Source organism: Ictidomys tridecemlineatus, chromosome 5 (assembly GCF_052094955.1).
Source record: "Ictidomys tridecemlineatus isolate mIctTri1 chromosome 5, mIctTri1.hap1, whole genome shotgun sequence".
Taxonomy (NCBI): domain Eukaryota; kingdom Metazoa; phylum Chordata; class Mammalia; order Rodentia; family Sciuridae; genus Ictidomys; species Ictidomys tridecemlineatus.
Genome location: NC_135481.1, coordinates 46037452 through 46055635, shown reverse-complemented (window position 1 = coordinate 46055635; position 18184 = coordinate 46037452). Strand labels below are relative to the sequence as shown.

Here is an 18184-nt window from a genome sequence, read left to right as displayed (position 1 = left end):
TTTGTAGATTCTGAGTTTGGAATGACAGCAGTGTGGTAATGCCAGTTGCTTTTCTCCAGAGGCAACCCTTGGTTAACATTTTGTCTTTTTCCAGCTACTTTCTAAGCGGAAATGGTATCTTCTTCCATCACACATCAACAAACGAGCACCTTTTCATGTCAAACATCTTGAGGAGTTCTTGATTTTTTTTTTTTAACGCTCTCTTTGGAACTGTTTTGCATGACACTGGAGTCTTAATTTAGATCGCTACCCCTCTTGATCTCATCCTCCTTTACTCCCGAGAAGCTTCTGTGGCAGCCAGAGCAACACAGAATTCACCACCTTCGCCTCGGTGGGCGGCCCCCTCTAAGGGCACCTGACACACCCCCCGCACACCGGCCTCCAGCCCGGAGCCGACTGAGCCTGGTCAGCCCTTCGGCCTCGCTGGTCGATCAGCTGTCCTTCCTCGGCTTGAGCCCCTCAGCCGGTCCCGGGTCCGGCGCGCAGTGATGACGACAACGGGCCGGTGGCCGCGGCGACCGGGGCTGGGGGGCGGGGAAGGCTTCCGGGCTGTCGTCCTGACTGCAGAGAGCTGCTGTCATGGCGGTCGCTCCGTGCGGCTTCTTTTCCATCCTGCTGCTGTTGCTCTCAGGGGATGCCCAGAGCTCGGAGGTGCCCGGGGCTGCGGCCGAGGGGTCGGGAGGGAGCGGGGTCGGCCTAGGCGATCGTTTCAAGATTGAGGGGCGCGCGGTTGTTCCAGGGGTGAAGCCTCAGGACTGGATCTCGGCGGCCCGAGTGCTAGTAGACGGAGAAGAGCACGTCGGCTTCCTTAAGTGAGCATCCTGAGGGCAGCAGGAAAGCAGTCGGGAGGGACGCCGGAGGGGTATCCCGCTTGGAGAGCTTAGTGTCAGGACGGGACAGCGTCGCTGTCGCAGAGTGAAGTGGCAGGTTCCACTATCGCTCTTTGCCAGGAGACCTTGGGAGGCTGTCAGACGCTTTCCCCTTCCTCTTTCCTTTCCGTGTACCTCAGAAATAAGGACGGCAGGCCCTCGCCCCAAGGCCAAAGCAGTGGAGTCACTTATTTTCAATCCCATTTTGGCCCGGTTTGGGTCCGATCGCTGTTGCGCCCTGGGAACAGGTGAACCTTCTTGCTGGATTCTTTCATTTGCATCTCATTTGGTTTCCCTAAAACCTAGTCGCTTTTTTGCTTTCATTTCAGCCTTTTGATAGCTTGATTTTGTGTAGAAAGATACTAAACAAGTGGGAATTCTCAAAGCCCAAAGGGCTTCCTGTGATGACAGACTGGGAGAGTAAAGTCACTGCTTCTAAAATTAATGGGCCCTGAAATCCCTAATCAAACCACACTTTTTTTTTTTTTCTATTGGCCCGGCATTGGGATTATTGTTCTTTTTACACTTGAATTTGTCGAGGGATTTCAGTATCACGACTGCCATTTAAGTGATATTAGGGTTTCTCAAAAATGCTTACACATTCTTGTCCCTTCTAGCTATTAATAGAAATGTGATTTCTGTCTATATTAAAAGGGATGAGTTTGTAGCACTCTCCTTTGGCAGAAGCCTGCTTTTCAGATGTCCAGGTACAAGTGTACTTTTGTTTGTGATACTGGGGTTCAAATTTAGGGCATCAGACATAGTAGGAAAGTGCTCTACCACCAAGCTACATCCCTAGCCCAAGTATGACTTTTTAAATCTTTCCATCACTACTTGTTTGCTTGTTTGGAAAATGAAATTGTGAACTGAAAGAAAATAGTTAGGAAAGGAAGTGGTTCTCTGCTGGGTTTGTGGACTAGCAGTGGTATCTGAAAACCAGAAACCTTAAATGTGAACATTTAAATTTCATTTGCAGATTTGTTTATATCAGCCAGGTGCCCTTTTGAGAAACTCAACCTCAGATTAGTAAATAACAACAAATTTACAACCAGTAAGTTAATGCTATCTGGCGTTAACAATCTGGCACTAGGGCATTCTTTAGACTTTACCACAATTTATGATGGTTTAATGGTTACACTTTGGGAAATTAGCCTTAATTGACAATTTGACTTCTCTTCTGCAGCACACAGTTCTTTTGAAAAGCATTTATTTTTATTTTTTAAATAATATTAATAAAATGTTTGTTGAAGAAAATGTAAACAAGAAAGTTTCTGCTTGAAAGTTTCAAACAGATAACAACTCTTAATATTGTATCTTTTCTCATTTTTTTTAGAATCATATGAGTTATTTACAATGATAAAACATGAGGCTTTATAACTTGCCCTTTTCACTTAATATTTGTGAAGTTTTTGAAACTATTTCATTTTTTAAACATTTGCATGTAGAAAGGATGATTGAGAATTAATAGGAAGAATTTATGGTGAAAATCTTGTTGTAAAAGGGTAGGTAATTTGTCTTGTGACTGTTGTGAAAAACTAACACACAATTTTGGCTTCTGTGTTTGGTTTTTTTTTTTGGAAGTGGTTTAGGACTTAGCTAACGGTGATACGGAAAGTTGGAGCTTAAGATTACTCAGACCATTTCTTAAACTATCATCAGTAAGTAGATAAGCCATAATTTATTTAACAAGTCCTCTGATTTTGGACATTTAGGCAATTTTCAGGTGTTAGTTTTAATATGTTAAGGTTATGTGCTACACTTTTTATTATAGAAATTTTCAGACATTTACAAAATAAACAAAATAGCCTTGTGAATTCTTGGATACTCATCACAGTCTACTGTTTTATTTCATATATTCTCTGTATCTCATTTTTTAAAAAAATATTTTTTAGTTGTACATGGCGCAGCATCTTTATTTTGTTTATTTACTTTTATGTGGTGCTGAGGATTGAACCCAGTACCTCACACGTGGGAGGTAAGTGCTTTACTGCTGAGCCACACCCCAGCCACCTGTATCTCATTCTTGAGTATTTTTGTATGGTTCTAAGCATAATATAATTTTACTTGTAAATGCATTATTATGTTTTTCTAAAAGGTAAGGACTTAAACAAAAACCATTATCAATTCAAAAAATAAATAATAATGCCTTGGTATCATCTAATGCCCAGTTCATTTCTGTGTTTCCCTGGTTATCTCAAAAATGCTTTTATGGAATTCTTCTTTTAAATCAGGATCCAACAAAGCCTGTACATTACAAAGTACATTTTTAAAGCCAAATTTTAAGTTTTTTATTAAAAATATTTATCTTAGATAAAATACATATTTGCTTTTTCTTTAGGAAATTACTTCTGATAATATTTGTTTCGTGCAGTCATCAGTTGTTGAGCTTTTTGTTTTTTTTTAAACCCAGAAAGATGGTTTGAAATTGGTTCAGTCAGGGTCCCATCAATAAAAAGAAGATAAGTTGGGCGCCATGGCATACACCTGTAATCCCAGCAGTTTGGGAGGCTGAGGCAGGAGAATTACAAGTCAAAGCCAGCCCCTGTAATTTAGCAAGGTCCTAAGCAATTTAGTGAGATCTTGTCTCAAAATACAAAACAAGATGGGGATGTGGCTAAGTGAACCTGGGTTCAATCCCCTGTACCAGAAACCAAAACAAGAAACAGAAGACACACTGAGATTTAGATTAACTCAGAAAAAAATTTAATAATTTAGAGGGTTTAATAAGCATTAAATAGTGTAGTCCTGTTATAGGGAAAACAGCCAGGTGGTGCAGTACTCTAGAACTTACAACCTCAAGACTATTACCACCTCTAAGCCTGAAGGAGGAGTGCAATACAGGTTACTGTAAACTTGAAGAAAGGGCTGATTTGGAGGAGCTGTGTTCCTGAATAGAGCCAGTCAGGTGAGCTCTCAATGAGAAAGCTGTGGGGGATCTATACTAGGTAGAGATGGATCGGAGGGCAAATGGAAGATGTCCATCTCAAGAATAAACTAACTTGATGTTTTTATGTTTATTCTGTTTTGGTTTAGTGTGTACTTTGAGGTAACAAGGAACACTTTTTCATCTTTTTAGTGAATACATGAATGTGATCATGATCAGTTATTGCTTTGACTATGAAAAACCCTAAGTATTTTAAAAATGAGGCATTATTTTAATATTATGATACTGGGGGTTTCCTGATAACAGCTGATCCTTTTTGAACCACTTGTTTTCCTAAAACAGCAACTTCTTTTTTCCTTAGAGTAGTTTTTTGTTTTCCAAACAGATTAATTTTGACCTAGCTCTTGATAGAATGGTTTTATAAATCTAGTAAGTTTGTAAAAGTAAGGAAAAGATGAGATGTTTTAACTACATAAACATTTTAAATATATGCATACCCAAAAAAGAACTAAAGTAAATGGGACTGTCTGTAATAAGTGAAACACATAATTCTTAAGTATTTTTTATCATTTATTTAAAAAAGAGAAAATCCAGAAAATACAAGTTAAAACTGAAACAGAATGTTGTTTTTAACACTAAGAGTTTGTTGGGGGATTGGAAAAATTGGGACCCTTATGTAATAATAATGTAATGTATACTTGTATTTAGAACTGTGCTCCGGTTAACTTTATCCACAGAAAGAAAGTAAGTATTTTCTATGTCAGTGTTCTCTGCTCTTTTGGAGTGGTTTCAGGTATTTTCAGAACCTGTTCAGTGTTAATTATGGAAGATGAAGTGGGGGACAGTTCTTGCCACTCTTTTATTTTCAGCTTTTTGTTTAATGTCATTTTGGGGACATTGTTTTTAGAATTAACATGATTTAAAACATAAGAAAAAACTAAGCCAAAGTGACTAAATATAATTTTTATTTTTTTTTTCAGGACAGATGGGAGTTTTGTGGTTCATGATATACCTTCTGGATCTTATGTAGTAGAAGTTATTTCTCCAGCTTATAAATTTGACCCTGTCCGGGTTGATATCACTTCAAAAGGAAAAATGAGGTGAGGGCACCTGATTTAATTTTTACCAAAGTTTAGGCTATTGTATACCTCATTGTATATTCATTTCAGAATATAAGGGTGAAAAGTTTCCTATTGAAGCTACACTAATTCCTTAAAACACTTAAAGTGTTTTCATCTGAACATTGATAAAATCATGAAGTTGAAATTCTTCCTTCTTTGGCTTGAAGTTTATTTTAAAGCTCTAATATGATTATATAGAGAAAAGTTAGCATTACTTACTATAGGAGCAAAAGCACTGTGTTAGTTATTAAAATGGGGTTTTGAAAGTTAGATTTAACTTTTTTATTTCTAATTTAAGTTTTCTAAATTAGAAATACTTCTTTCAACTATTTTTCACTGGAATATTTTAGAAACACTTGATCTTGAATTTTTACATCTCCACTTTTCTGGAATATTTAGTGCGCCAAGGAAATTTAGTACTTGTAGTGAAAAAAATAGATTACATTGTGGAGTTTTTCTCAAAGTGAGGATCATTATAAAAATAAAAGATGAAAGCACAATGTTTGAGGCTGGCAGAATAGGAAAGAATTTCAGAATTCTGAGTAAATGAATATGTGCTTGAAATTGAGTTGAAATTTAAAAAAACCTTTGGTCTACTTGAGGCTGTGGGTATGGATAGCAAAACCCATTTGAAGTTAGGACAGTTGTGAGGTTGTTCACAATCTTCAGATTTGCCTTTCATAATAAAACACTTATTTTATTCATTTTTAATTTTTTTTTTTACTGTCTCATGGCAATAACATCCTTTTTGGTCTAATCTAACCAGTCAGTAGATGAAGCAGTTTTAAGTGAAAATGTTTCTTGTTTGTTTGCGCTGTCACAACATTACTCTATGTTGCCACAGACAAAAAGCAAAAACCATTTTGGGGTTTACAGTTTATTGTATAAACTACAGTTTATTGCTGACCTTTTTTGAATGCCAAGCATATTTTAGCCTAATTTGTAGAGATTGAAAATTGAGCTGACATACTGGAAATATGTTCATTAAGTGCCATATTATGTTTGAGTCATGTTTACTTCTAAAATTCTGTCTTCTTTCTTTGTTTTTTTATTTGATACTGCCAGATTTTAAGATGTAATATGTAAATTTGCAATAATTAAAATAGAATGAGTCATATATGGAACTGCTTCCTCCTTTATATTACCTGTGTATTTGTTGATGGATTTGCCATAATTTTTATAATCAGCTCCTCTTGAGGGATAAGTAATGTTTTTTTCCTCTATTTCTCTAGTGTATATGGTAAACAGATAATTGTAAATATAATAAATTCTTAATATTATCATTAAAGCCAATCCTATGGGGCTACTAATAAATATATTTTTTAGAAACAAATTACTTTTTTCCTCCTATTTTTTTTAAAGAAAGAGAGAATTTTTTTAATGTTTATTTTTCAGTTTTTGATGGACACAACATCTTTATTTTATTTTATTTTTTATGTGATGCTGAGGATTGAACCCAGCACCTCACACATGCCAGGCGAGCACGTTACCACTTGAGCCACATCCCCAGCCCTTTCCTCCTATTTTTGAAGTTAAGGTTTTAGCTAAAGATATTCTACTTTGCTTAAGTTCTGATCATAGTTCTTGTTTTTGGCTATTTAGAGCAGATGCAAAGCTTCAGTGGAAGGTAATACCTTGTAAATATAAATTTTTCTTTTTCTTTTTCTTGGTACCAAGGATTTAACTCAGGGGCACTTAACCACTGAGCCACATCCCCAGTCCTTTTTATATTTTATTTTGAGATAGGGTCTTGCTAAATTACTGAGGATGGCTTTGAACTCATGATCCTCCTGTCTTAGCCTCCTGAGTTGCTGGGATTACAGGCGTGCACTACTGCGTCTGGCTATAAATATTTTTTTTGATAGAATACATGGATTATTTCAAAGTATATTAAACTCCTTGGGTATTGACTTTCTCATATATCATTTTAGAAACATAAGGATTTTTAAATATATATGTAGGTAAAGTTCTATTATACTCAATCTCATTTATTTTTTATTTTTGGTAGTGGGGATTAAGCCCAGGGGCACTTTACCACTGAGCTACATCCCCAGCCTTTTTTATTTTTTATTTTGAGATAGGGTCTCACTAAATTGCTGAAGCTGGCCTTGGATTTGCAATCCTCCTGCTTAAGCCTCCTTAGACACTGGAATTACAGGCATGGGACACTGTGCCTGGCTTAAATCTCAATCTTAAGGGACTTATGACTTTTTTATATATTTTAAAATGGCACAGTTAGAGATAAGAAGTATGTAGATTGCAGTATACATTATGTATGCTTATTTAATTTTTTTAATATCAAAAACACAATATTGGAAGTAATGAAAATTGTTAAATAAGGGGAGATTCTTGCTTACTAAGAACTGTAACATGTTGTTTTTATTTGTCCTTTTGCTCTCTTTAAATTTATGAATGAAATAGTTCTAGTAAATAGGAAAAATATTGTTCTAAACATAAAGTTTTAATTAATTTTTTTTGCAGTGTTAGTGATTGAACTGGGGGCCAATGCTTATTTTTTTTTAACAATGGATAAAGAGCATTTAAGAACTACTTTTTGAACATTTAAGAACTGGTTGCAGGATTCATAATCTCAGATACATTTCTGAGCATTGGATTCCTGAAGCATAAATTTAAAAAAATAATAATAATAATAAAAAATGAGGCCCCTTCCCCCCAGCACATTAAGTCGTGTGTGGGATGGTAGAGCAGCTGACAATCAGGGATTTTGTCAGTGTGTGTTTTGGAGAGTGAAAGATTCACAGCTGACTAGTATCCAACAGAATATGTTACTCAGGAGCTTGATGAGTGGCAGGCAAGGTATGACGGTGCATGATCTCAGATTTTCAATCTGAGACTTCAGGGGGAAAAAAAATGAGGCCCTTATCATTTTAATAATTAGGGGTGGGACAGAGTAGTGAACAAAGTAGGATTCATATTCATATAAGGGCATAATATTTTGATCAGTGTTTTATACATGCACAATAAATTAGCATCAAATATATATGAAACTTCCTTTTGTGACATTTTAGCTGAATGAAAAAAATCTTAGAAATACTGGACAAAATATGACAAGCACTTCCTATACTCCTGGCCCTTTTTAACATTTTAAATTTTGAGATAGGCTCTTGCTAAATTCCTAGGCTTGCCTGAAATTTGCAGTCCTTCTGCCTCAGCCTTCTGAATTGCTAGGAGTATAGATAGGCATGTGCCACTGTACCAAGCAAATTTTTCCTTTTAAATGCATAGCTTCCCCCAAAGCAAGGAAAATACCTAGGGGATAAACTATAAACCACTTCCCCATTTGAGGTTTTTGATGATGTTCTCTAGCTAAAAAGCTTAGATTTTATTAGCAGTGTGTAAGTAGGAGGCAAGTCTTGGGTTTGCCTGGGGTCAGAATTAGATCTAAGTTTTGGTTTCCCTTTTAACCTTTAAATTAAAACCCAAAAGGACAGATTCCCAATCTGATTTTGCTGTTTGGATAAAAGTCTCCCGTGAAAACTGATAGTAGCAATTCTACTCTCATTAAAATTCAAGGTATGAATTTATTACTTCTTGCAAAATCTAGGCACTTCTAAGATGAGAAGCTAACAAAATGGTCCCTGCTTATAATCCCTGGACTACTAGCACAGACAAATGTGTAATCTCTCTGGAGGGAGATGTCCTAATATTTATTTACTTAAGTGGATAAATTCTACTCACCTTACAGAGTACCCAGGAAAATGGTCTACATTAAATCAGCAAATGAATCTTACCTCCAAATTTAAGATGGTAGAATTATTGAATATATACTATAAAATAATTTAATGTGTAGTGAAAGTGCTTAAAGAAATAAAGATTTACTGCTGTAAGAAATTATATACCTGGCCAGGCACGGTGGTGCATACCTGTAATCCCAGCAGCTCAGGAGGCTGAGTCAGAAGCATCACAAGTGCAAAGCCAGCCTCAGCAATTTAGTGACACCTGGGTTTTGATCTCCTTAGTGCATCTTAGTTGAAAATGAGATGTTTACCAATGCATTCTTGTAGGGCTTTCTTTCTTTTTTTGGTATTGGGAATTGAATCCAGGGTCACTTTACCACTGAGCCACATCCCCAGCCCTTTTTATTTTTTATTTTGAGATAAGGTCTCACTAATTTACTGAGACTGGTCTTGAACTTGAAATTCTCCTGCCTCAGACTCCTGAGTCACTGGAATTACAGGCATGCACCGCCACACCCACCTTGTTGTAGGGCTTTCATTTTTATTTTTAAATAATTTAAATAAAACCAAGAATCAATTAATGGGATGGATTCACTGAAAAGCTTCTTCTCAGTAAAAGAAACAATCAGTGCGGTGAAAAGAGAGTCTACAAAATGAGAGCAAATTTTACCACATCAGATACAGCACTAATCTCTAGGATATATAAAGAACTCAAAAAACTTAACAAATAACAAATAACCCAATTAATAAATTGGGCCAAGGAAATGAATAGACACTTCTCAGAAGATGATATACAATCAATCAACAAACATGAAAAAATGTTCAAAATCTCTAGCAATTAGAGACATGCAAATCAAAACTACTCTTAGGATTTTATCTGGGATTGTGGCTCAGCGGTAGAGTGCTCGCCTAGCACGTGCCAGGCCCTGGGTTCAATCCTCAGCACCACATAAAAATAAATAAATAAAATAAAGGTATTGTGTACAACTAAAAATAAATATTTTTTAAAAAAAGATTTCATCTCACTTCAGTCAGAATGGCAACTATTAAGAATACCAACAACAATAAGTGTTAGTGAGAATGTGGGTAAAAAGGCACACTCATACATTGCTGGTGGTACTGCAAATTGGTGCAACCAATCTGGAAAAGCAGTATGGAGATTCCTTGGAAAACTTGGAATGGGAATTGAATCCAGGGTCACTTTACCACTGAGCCACATCCCCAGCCCTTTTTATTTTTTATTTTGAGACAAGGTCTCACTAATTTACTGAGACTGGTCTTGAACTTGAAATTCTCCTGCCTCAGACTCCTGAGTCACTGGAATTTGACCCAGCCATTCCACTCCCTGGTTTATTCCCAAAGGACCTAGCATACTATGATGACCCAGCCACATCAATGTTTATAGCAGCACAATTCACAATATTGTGGAATTGTGGAAACAACCTAGATGCCTTTCAATAGATGAATGGATAAAGAAACTGTGGTATATTACTCAGCATTAAAAGAGAATAAAATTATAGCATTTGCAGGTAAATTGATGGAGTTGGAGAAATTATGCTAAGTGAAGTAAGCCAATCCCCAAAAACCAAAGGCTGAATGTTTTCTCTTGATATGTAGATACTGACCCATAGGGGGCCCGGGTGGGGAGCATGGGAGGAACTGAGGAACTTTAGATAGGGCAATGGGGAGGGAGGTGAAGACAATGGGCATGGGAGTAGTAGGAAAGATGTGGCATGAGATGGACATCAATACTCTGAGTACATGTATGAAGACACAAATGATGTGACTCTACTTTGTGTACAACCAGAGACATAATAATTGTGCTTTATTTGTATATGAATTGAAATGCATTCTGCTGTTATGTACAACAAATGAGAATAAATAAATTTAAAAATAATTTGATAGTTTTTTTAGTTGTAGGTAGTCACAATGCCTTTAATTAATTAATTTATATATTTATTTTTATGTGGTGCTGGAGATCAAACCCAGTGCCTCACATGTGCTGGGCAGGCACTCTACCACTGAGCTACAACCTCAGCCCCAGCAGGACTCTCTTGAATCAAGTTTTTGTTACAGAGTAGCTTTAAAATTTAGGTGTATCAATAATATACATCTTAGATCATCAAGAAATAAAATAAATAACATTCAGTAATTTTTTGTTTATAATCAAATAAATTCACTACACAGGGCTTTATAACTAGAAGGATTCTAAAGGAACTTTTGATATAAACCAAAGTTAAGGAACTTGCCTAACCACATAGGTAGTGACAGTTGCAATTAAAAGATTCCAAGCATAGTGTTCTTTCTCCAAGCTTTACCCAATATTTTAGATATGTATATAAAAATTGATCAGATTTTCAGGATCAAAAGTTTAGATGCCAGGATGTTTTGGAAGAGTTATTGCTAACATATTGTAAGCAGATCTTTTAATTAACCATGGTTTTCATAGAATTACCGCTGCTTTTCTCATGTTTCTTTATCAGAGCAAGATATGTGAATTATATCAAAACATCAGAAGTAGTCAGACTGCCCTATCCTCTCCAAATGAAATCTTCAGGTCCACCTTCTTACTTTATTAAAAGGGAATCTTGGGGCTGGACAGACTTTCTGATGAATCCAATGGTATGTATCAAGCTAAAATAAAACATTTTACTAATCCCTAATTTATTTCTAGGCAGCTGAAAACTCAAACTCTTGTGAGATGGAAAATTGAGGTTAGATTGTTGGATGAAAGGATTATTAGGAGTAATTTGTGGATTTCAGGAAAACAGTGGCTTTAGGAATAGATAATGAAAAGAATATAGTAAGAATGGCTCTATAGATTTGACATTGAAGTATACAACAGGAATTGGAAAAATATTTATGATGAAATAATGCATTCTGGGGGCTGGGGATGTGGCTCAAGCGGTAGTGCGCTTGCCTGGCATGCGTGCGGCACGGGTTCGATCCTCAGCACCACATACCAACAAAGATGTTGTGTCTGCCGAGAACTAGAAAATAAATATTAAAAATTCTCTCTCTCTCTCTCTCTCTCTCTCTCTCTCTCTCTCTCTCTCTCTCTCCTCTCTCACTCTCTTTAAAAAAATTTAAAAAAAAAAAGAAATAATGCATTCTGCTGTCATTTATTTTTTTAAAAAATCAATAAAAAATATTGATTAAAAAAAGTAAAATTCAAATATAGAGAGCGTATGCAGCCATATATGGAGATATCCCATCCATCCTACTACTTTCATATTAGTCCATTGATAAACATAACCATCATTTATTAACCAGTCCCTGTTGTTGGCACAAGTAAGGTGTTCTTTCTCCTTTTTGTACATGTGGTAAACAAAGAAGTTATTCTCTGGTAATTTAAGTAGTTGGTCATGAAACTGACACTAACAGTAAAACACTAAAAGAATACATTCTTTTAGTGGGTATAGTATTGGGAGTAATAGCCCAGAGTTGCTTTACTACTGAAATAAATCCCCAGCCCTTTTTGTTGTTTTATTTTGAAACAGGGTCTTTGCCAAGACTGGTCTTGAACTTGTGCTCCATCTACCTTAGCCTCCCAAGGAGCTAGAATTATAGGCATGTGCCATATCCAACAGTTCAGAATATTTGCTTTTGAAACAAATTTTACCCTTTTAAAAAATTGTTTTTGAAAATTGAATTATTATCTGAGAATTATATGTTTTATTATTTTTTTAAAATGATCTTTTTTATTTTTAGGGAGAGAGAGAGAGAGAGAGAGAGAGAACTTTTTAATATTTTATTTTTTAGTTTTTGGTGGACACAACATCTTTGTTTGTATGTGGTGTTGAGGATCGAACCCGGGCCGCATGCATGCCAGGCAAGCGCGCTACCGCTTGAGCCACATCCCCAGCCCTTATATATGTTTTAATCATATTTCTTACTAATACCTATTCAGATCACAAAGGGAACTAATTGGGGATTATACCTCTTTGGAGAGGAATAAATCAGTACCTAGAATCTGTTATCAAAGACAAAGAGGCAGAAGTATAGATTGAATGGGAAAAAACAGCAGTAAGTCTTCAAAGCTTATTCATTTTGCTTATTCTTATTACTGAAATTCTATAGACATATTCAATGCTAGAGAATTCTAGGATATTTTTCAAAACTGATCTGCTCAAGTAGTTGTTCAGTACTGTATTGCAGGCTCTAGAGGATGTATATTAATGAGAGGGATTAATACAATGTTTTCTCCAAGAACCACAGAGTTATCTGGGAAGAGCAGCCCAATGGGGCATTGAGATTTCCAATCCTAATGCCAGATTGCAGGTTGAAGAAAATCAATAGATAGTTCCATTTACAAACTATTTTTATTAGATAATACTGTAAGCTCTGCACAAACATAGACAGTTGGAACAAGAAAGAAGTGAGATGTCAATAAAATCCAAACACATAGATAAAACTCTTTAATCATATCAAACTCTACAACATTCAGACAGGTAGCACCTTGCTGTCATCAGAATTAGTTCACTAGAATTGATGTGATTGCTGCAAGTTCTATATTTGAATCTTTAAATTTTATCATTCATTGTTGACTTCAGTTTTTGTTTCACAAACTGTAAAATGGAGGAAAGGGAATTTCTAATTTTTTTTCCTTCTACAGGTTATGATGATGGTTCTTCCATTATTGATATTTGTGCTTCTGCCCAAAGTGGTCAACACAAGTGATCCTGACATGAGACGGGTAAGGTGATTTTGTGTAAACACAGTTCTTGGTATTTAGTTAGTTGTTTTCACTGGACAATATAAATTCCAATGGTTTTGCCTGGTAAAAGCATAGCATATCTTTTAGCATAACTAAAATAATCTACTTAGTCTTAGCTGCTTTATGTGCCTTACCTGTTAGTAGTTGAAATGCACAATAATCCTGGTATACCTAATCCAAATATTTTGTAAAATTATTGCTCTTTTAATCTATCTTTACTTAATAAAACTGTCTTCAGAGCACATACTCAGTTCTTGTGTTCAGACAAACAAAACTCACGTAGACCAAGGGGGGATATGTAGAATAGTGGCTTTTAAACTCCGTAACACAAAATCTTGCTAGTTCTGCAAAGAGGAAAGAGTTTGCTAATGAGGATGCTTCAAATTTAATGTTACCACTTCATTTCTTCAAATATTGGATTCCATATAAAATCTTCATTGTTTCTTTAAATAGTTCCATTTTTGCATCTAACAACAACTCAAATACCTTCTGAGTACCAAGATTCTCTATTGTTTTTAGTAAACAAACAAAAATAAAAACAAAGTATCGATAACCTTATTCATTATTGAATTAGGTTCTGGATATGGGGATACAAAAATGAATTAAAGCCCATTTTTATTGTCAACAAGTCCATCTCTATCGTCAGCTAGTTCAGTTAAATGTAAGAAATAGAATGAATTTATAAAATATTCTCTAGCCATCAGGAGATTTTGTGGGTTTTTCCCCCTTTTTTAAATGGAAAAATAAGATAGACATAAAACAAATAAAACTATTTCCTAATGTTATAGGTATTAGGTTATATAAAAGGTAAGGTATTCCCAGCTGGACTGGCAGAAAAACTTTTATGAAAAAAAAGTTTATGTTTCAAAATGTTTTATTGTTGAATTTGGCATCTTTGCCATATCCTGCAAAAGATAATATATCCTGTCAAATCCTTGTATCTGTTGAGCTGATTAGCTATTTGTGACATCAGTAGAAGGAAACACCAGTAGTCACATTTGATTATAATTGCACTCCTTATTGGGCCAGGGTTGTACCTCAGTGGTAGAGTGCTTGCCTAGCATATATGAGGCACTGGTTTCACTACATAAAAGAAAAATAAATAAAGGTATTGTGTCCATCTACAACTAAAAAAAAATAAAAAATAAAAAAGTTCACTTTGTTTACAAAGTGCTTTTGTACAAAGTAGATACTATAGAAAGTGGTTGCTCCAAGAGTTTCAGAATTGAACAGATTCAAAAATGGAATGGATGATATATTTTTATAGGAACTCAAGACCTATTACCATATATATTTAATTTTTTTATTGTAAGGCATTTTAACATACTTTACTTATGTTTACAATTTTTCTTTTTTCTGACCTTAATTGTAAAAGCACCTTTTGCTGCAGTTTATCTTTCAAACATTCTTGATACCTTGATATATAGTTGAAGATTGATATTTTGGTTGTATGCATCTGAAGAAAACATTAGCCTAAAAATATGCATTAAAACAATATGAAGGGCTAGGGCTGGGGCTCAGAAGTAGAGTGTTTGCCTTGCACGTGTGAGGCACTAGATTCAATCCTCAGCACCACATAAAATTAAATAAATAAATAAAAAGGCACTCTGTCCATCTACAACCACGCACACACACAAAAATAAAAATAAACCAAACAATTTGAAGCTAGGCATGGTGGCACATGTCTGTTATCCCATTGGCTTGGGAGGTTGAGGCAAGAGGATCATAATTTTGAGGTGAGCCTCAGAAACTTAGTGAGGCCCTAACTTATTGAGATCCTGTCTTCAAAATAAAAAATAGAAAGTATTGGGCTGGGGATGTGGCTCAAGCGGTAGCGCGCTCACCTAGCATGCGTGCGGCCCGGGTTCGATCCTCAGCAGCACCACATACCAACAAAGATGTTGTGTCCGCCGAGAACTAAGAAAAAATAAATAAATGTTAAAATTCTCTCTCTCTCTCTGTCCCCCTCTCTCACTCTCTCTTAAAAAAAAAAAAAAAAATATTAAAAAAAAAATGTTTTAAAAAAAAAAAAAGAAAGAAAGTGTTGGGGATATAGCTCAGCAGTAAATTGCCTCTGGGTTCAACCTCCAGTACCCAAAAATCAAATAAACAAAAATAAAAACAAAAACAAAAAATATGAAAACATATTAATCAGAAAACAAAATAAGAAAGAAATATGATCAAATATATCCATTGTCAGAAAAAAAGTCCTTTATTAAAACAAACTGAATCAAACCCTAGGCAAATATTTATTTGACATTTGCCACAGATCATAATGTTTACTGGAGTAAAGGAGATATGGAACATGGTTACTAATATTATTTTTAAGACTTTAATTTTTTTTTTTTTTTTTGAGCTGCACATCAAACCCAGGACAACTGCTCTGCTTCTGGGCTCCACTCCCAGTCTGATAAAATACGCTTGAGTATAACATTACATTCTTGCTCAAAAATATTACTTTTTACTTGTTCTACTTCTTTCCTTCTTCCTTAATAGGAAGTGTTAGAGTTAAATAACTTGAAAGATCTTAGTGCTCATCTTTCCCTCCATTCCTACTGGAGATGGAACCCAGGGCTCTCCCCTACTACTATGTCCCCAATACTTTTTATTTGACACAAGGTCTTGCTAAGTTGCCAAAGCTGGCTTCAAACTTGAGATCCTCCTGCCTCTGCCTCCCCAGTAGCTTGGATTATAGGTATGTGCCACCATATCCAGCTCCCAGTGCCCTTTTCATACCTTGTGCTTTTCTTCCCTGCAGGAAATGGAGCAGTCAATGAATATGCTGAATTCCAACCATGAATTGCCTGATGTATCTGAGTTCATGACAAGACTCTTCTCTTCAAAGTCATCTGGCAAATCTAGCAGTGGCAGCAGTAAAGCAGGCAAAAGTGGGGCTGGCAAAAGGAGGTAGTCAGGTTGTTCACAGCAGGCATTTGCACAAACATAGCAACACTGGGTGGCATCCAAGTCTTGAGGGAAAACCATGTGAAGCAACTACTGTACACTTGAGTCATCCTGAAAGTTGATCTCTTACAACTGTTGTATATGTTAACTTTTTAACAGGTGTTTTGTATTTGGTACACAAGAAATCCCAACTTTCATCCTTTGTCTGTATGAGGTCAATATTGATGTCGCTGAATTAATTACAGTGTCCTATAGAAAATGACATTAATAAATTATATGAAGTACTATGCATTATGATATTAAAATAAGTCTTAATCCAGAGGTCAAATTATCTTCTGTCATTTTTTTCACTTGTTATTTCTTTTTCCTAACATTTTTTTTCTATCTTTTATTATCTGAGGCTTGAAATGAATTTTTCCATTTAAAAAGAAGTGGTTTGTTACTCTTACAGTAGTACGCACTACGGTTTTTTTTTTTTTTTTTTTTTTTTTTTGCACTACGGTTTTTTGTGTAGCTGTAACCTTTAAAAATTCTCAGCTTCCAGGCTGGGGTTTTGGCTCAGTGGTAGAGCACTTGCCTGGCATGTGTGAAATAATGGGTTCAATTCTCAGCATCACATATAAATGATAAAATAAAGGTCCATCGACAACTTAAAAAAAAAATTCTCAGCTTCCATGTCTTGCCATTTCATATTCCCTTTTATGTGAGGTGGAAACTGTTTCTTATGTAGCTGTAGTTTTTATTATTATAATTAGCTCCATAGTATGGATATATGAGTCGAGTTTAATCATTTTTAATCAGAATAGAGTTTGATAATCATTTTTAAAATTCTGGTTACCATCTATTGTACTCATTTTTTAAATTTTTTTTTCCTTTTTTGTAGTTGTAGATGGACTGAATGCTTTTTTTTTTTCAATGTGGTGCTGAGAATTGAACCCAGTGCCTTGCGCATGCTAGGCAAGTACTCTACTGCTGAGCTACAGCCCCAGCCCTAAAATTCTGGTTACCATTTATTATATTCATTTTACAATTATTTTGAACCAACTGTGTGCTGTGATCTAGAATAGATTGCAGAGATGGGTATTATCCAATCACCTATCTCAATAGAACTTATTATGGGAGGACAAATAATAACAGATAATGAATACCCAGGGGAAAGAAGTGCAGCAGTAGGAAAGCCTTCCAGAGTCTAAGAACAGAAAAATCAAACTTATAATATTGGTGGCATAGCACATCATTGATTCTTAGAACTTTTGCAGTATAAATTTACTTTCTAATTAGCAATATCACTTTTTATTTCACTAAGTTGTAAAAAATTTACACCTTTCCTCTTAGGTTATTTTAATTAAAGAGAAGTGTTGCTTCTAGTAAAGGGATTCTTTTTTCTCCTGTGTTAACACCTCTATTACTTTCTTAAGGTTATTAAATCAGAAAACAGAACAAAAAAATGATTGCTTAAAAACTCTATTTTCGGGCTGGGGTTGTGGCTCAGTAGTACTGTGCTTGCCTAGCATGCAGGAGGCACTAGGTTCGATCCCCAGCACCACATAAAAAAAATAAATAAATAAAATAAAGGTATTGTGTCCATCTACAACTAAAAAATGTTTTTTAAAAAAGCTTTATTTTCTCTTTTGAATTAGGTGCCAATTGTTCATTTTGAAATGAGGTTCATAAGTTTCTTTTAAAGAAATAGATTCTGGGGGCTGGGAATATAGCTCAGTGGTCAAGCACATGCTTAGCATATAGGAGCCCCTGAGTTTAATTCCCAGCCTTCCCCCAATTTTTTTTTAAGTTCTAATGCAGGACATTTTATTAAGTATCTTTATTTGTATTATTTACCTTAAGGTTACCAAACTGGCTGAGCTTTGAATGATTAGGGTTAGCTGGTTAATGGTAGAACTAAGGTCTTTTAAAATAGAGTTATCTATTGAAAATGAATGTAAGAACCCTAGCTGAGAATGCCATTCATTTAGTTAGCTTTCTAATTTTCA

General features: G+C 35.4%; 1 protein-coding gene across 1 annotated transcript; it reads left to right on the top strand.

Moving 5' to 3' along the window:
* The first annotated feature begins 533 nt into the window (after positions 1-533).
* Emc7 (ER membrane protein complex subunit 7) lies at positions 534-16514 on the top strand. Its single transcript, XM_005337140.4, has 5 exons — positions 534-812; positions 4734-4853; positions 11056-11194; positions 13188-13268; positions 16048-16514. Exons 1-5 carry the CDS (start codon positions 580-582, stop codon positions 16198-16200), a joined length of 726 nt encoding a protein of 241 aa, XP_005337197.1. The 5' UTR covers positions 534-579; the 3' UTR covers positions 16201-16514.
* Positions 16515-18184: the final 1670 nt, after the last annotated feature.